The 2,906-nt window shown below is 46.0% G+C and overlaps 1 protein-coding gene across 1 annotated transcript in view; it reads left to right on the forward strand.

Annotated features, from left to right (window-relative positions):
• LOC143008185 (potassium voltage-gated channel subfamily A member 5) overlaps positions 1–570 on the forward strand; it is a 1,737-nt gene extending 1,167 nt beyond the window's left edge. Inside the window, exon 1 of the mRNA XM_076159818.1 lies at positions 1–570. This exon is cut by the window's left edge and continues 1,167 nt beyond it. Within this exon, the coding sequence (XP_076015933.1) occupies positions 1–570 (570 nt within the window).
• Positions 571–2,906: the final 2,336 nt, after the last annotated feature.

A 2,906-nucleotide genomic window follows, 5' to 3' on the forward strand; every position in this document is an offset into this window, starting at 1 on the left:
TTTAAGCTCTCCAGACACTCCAAGGGGCTCCAAATATTGGGTCAGACCCTGAAAGCGAGCATGAGGGAGCTGGGTCTCCTCATCTTCTTCCTGTTCATCGGAGTCATCCTCTTCTCCAGCGCCGTGTTCTTCGCAGAGGCGGACGAACCGGAGTCTCATTTCTCCAGCATCCCTGACGCTTTCTGGTGGGCCGTGGTTACCATGACAACCGTGGGGTACGGTGACATGAGGCCGGTGACGGTCGGGGGGAAGATCGTGGGGTCTCTGTGCGCCATCGCCGGCGTGCTGACCATCGCGCTGCCGGTGCCTGTGATCGTGTCCAACTTCAACTACTTCTACCACCGGGAGACGGACCAGGACCAGTCCTCGTTAAAGGACGAACCGAACAGCGGGCGAGCGAGTCCTGAACTCAACCGGAAAGGGAGTAACATGTCCGCGAAGTCGCAGGACGCGGAGAACAGCGACGGGGCTGCGACCGCGGAGAAAGCCAACATCAAGGCCAACAACAGCGTGGACTTTAAAAAGTCCCTGTATGCGTTCTGTCTGGACACGCGGGAGACAGACCTGTAGGCCAGAACCCACATGCTGTATCCCCCGAACATATCACTGCTAGACCGGGACCAGGATCAGGACTCACAGGTCAGGGCTTCATGTGTCAGATCAGAGTGCTAAATTAAGTGTACAAACCTTTAACTTAAGGTGATATAAAATTAAAGCATAAGTCTAAGCTTGTGAGAAAAGAAGAGCAGGAACCTCTTCAGGTTATTAACTTATCATCAGTCTCAGTCAGGAGCGTCTGGTTATCACCATATTTGAGATACCAAGAGCCATTGATTCGAGATTGTAAGACAATCATCTCATCATAAAGGGAAAACAACAAATTTATATAATTATATTGTACATAATCCTTTCACACATATCTGTATAAGTGTAATGTAGAACATTAAGTTTGAGAATCTTTGTTTTCTCCAGACATTTTGTAGTTAATAACATATATTTTTGATTACAGTTCAGTATAGATTTTAGTGTCCAAGGATATGATTTTAACCATTCAGTGTTTTGTGTGTAGGAGTAGACACCAACCACTGACCACTGAGCCCTAACCCATGACCCCTGACTCTTAAATCTTTGCACATCTCAGCCGAAGGATCGACACGTTTCAATCCCGAAAAAGTTCCCAGAGCGACATGGGTTCGCTTTGTAAAAAGCACATTTTAATCCCTCCTCATCTGGAAACGAACAGGTCCTCGCAGACGCATCAAAGGCGACACGGCGGAAAGTCGGAGCGCTTTGTCACGGATGAATCAGTGAATAGAAAAATGACGGCCGTGCCACAGACTTGGCAGAGGGGTTTAGGCCCTCTGGATGCTCTACATCAGACGTCAACTATCATAAATAAGCCAAATGTTATTTTTCTTACCTATGTCCGTTAATCGCATGTTTACGCAGAGACGTTGCATCAATGTGTCTCTAAACGTGTCGATGTCTCCCACGTCTCATGAGACTATGGTGTTACTGTTAACGTCCAGATGAAAGCAGATGTTAGATGCCCGTTTGTCCTCTCAGGTCTTTGTCCTCTCCTGTCTAAACAAGACTTTGCCCTCAGAGGACTCAGAGGACATGTTAGCCTTGTTTATCTCATCATTCTCCACCATGGAACCAAGAATATGTCCCTGCCCGAGGACATGACGCAGACGTGTGAACGCTGAGGGAAGGACGGCGGCAGGACTTCAAACATGTGGACAGATCAGCAGGTCAGTGCCCCACAAACACTGATGTCACATGCTTTGGTCTGATGTAATTTCTTTTCTTTACAGCGTTTGACTTCAACTGTATCGCAAAGTGAAGCAGGTTGTTCTCGATAAGAAATCGCATTTCGAAACAATTGATCAGGTGACAGTCTAACATAAGAGCTGAGCTTCATGAGGTTGAAGGATGTTTCTTTCAATACCAATTCAGTATAACTTTATTTATCCTTTGAAGAAAATTTGTCGACAGTGCGCACACACGCGTGCACACACACACACATACAGACACACACACACACACACACACACACACACACACACACACACACACACACACACACACACACACACACACACACACACACAGACAAACACACACACACACCTCATGTTGAGGGGATTCATATTCTGAATGCTACTGCTGGACTGACATGTTTGAACACATCACGCCTATTCACTGCATTGGCCCAAGATATCAAAATACTTTCTGCCATGTTTTGGATAAACAATGCTGGCAATGGCAACATGTCAAAACCAAACCTCAGCTTAAACGTTTGCCCCAATAGTGGTCAATTTATGGATAAATGCCTCACAGGGATACAAACGCTTTCCCTATTTATCAATATAGAACAATCAGATCAAAAACAGGTTTGTCCTGTGGGAATAAGAAAGAAAAGTATGTTACCTTCATGGACAAGGGGAGGAAATGTGACGCTAATATTTCATATTGTTGTCAAATTTGAGTTTTAAAGACAAGATAAGGTTTCAGCTGTTTGGGCAAGCAGGTGTGGGGGCGGCGTCATCTTCATCGTCATCAGGGAAAACTCAGCATTTAGGTGTTTCAGTGATTATGTTCAACAAGTTCATTCACATTTTTGAATATTTATCCAACGCTTCACGAAGCATCGTAAGATAATTAAAAAAGTTTTAGAGGTGAAGCTAATTGAAGATAAACGTGAGCTGATGATGAATCCTCTGGTGTGACGGCTTGGCGCTCCGCAGAGGTCCAGGTCCTCCTCACCACCACAATCTAGCTGGATTACATAACCGCATATGGACTTGATAACCATGACAACAGCAGCTTTAGCGTAAAGAGTGCTGGAGCTCGTGTGATGGAGCAGAGGGCCGGGGGGGTGGGGGGTTCTGTACCTACGCCGG

This window comes from Genypterus blacodes, unplaced genomic scaffold (assembly GCF_046128005.1).
Source record: "Genypterus blacodes isolate CSIRO-AG114 ecotype Tasmania unplaced genomic scaffold, CSIRO-AGI_Gbla_v1 ptg000099l_1, whole genome shotgun sequence".
Taxonomy (NCBI): domain Eukaryota; kingdom Metazoa; phylum Chordata; class Actinopteri; order Ophidiiformes; family Ophidiidae; genus Genypterus; species Genypterus blacodes.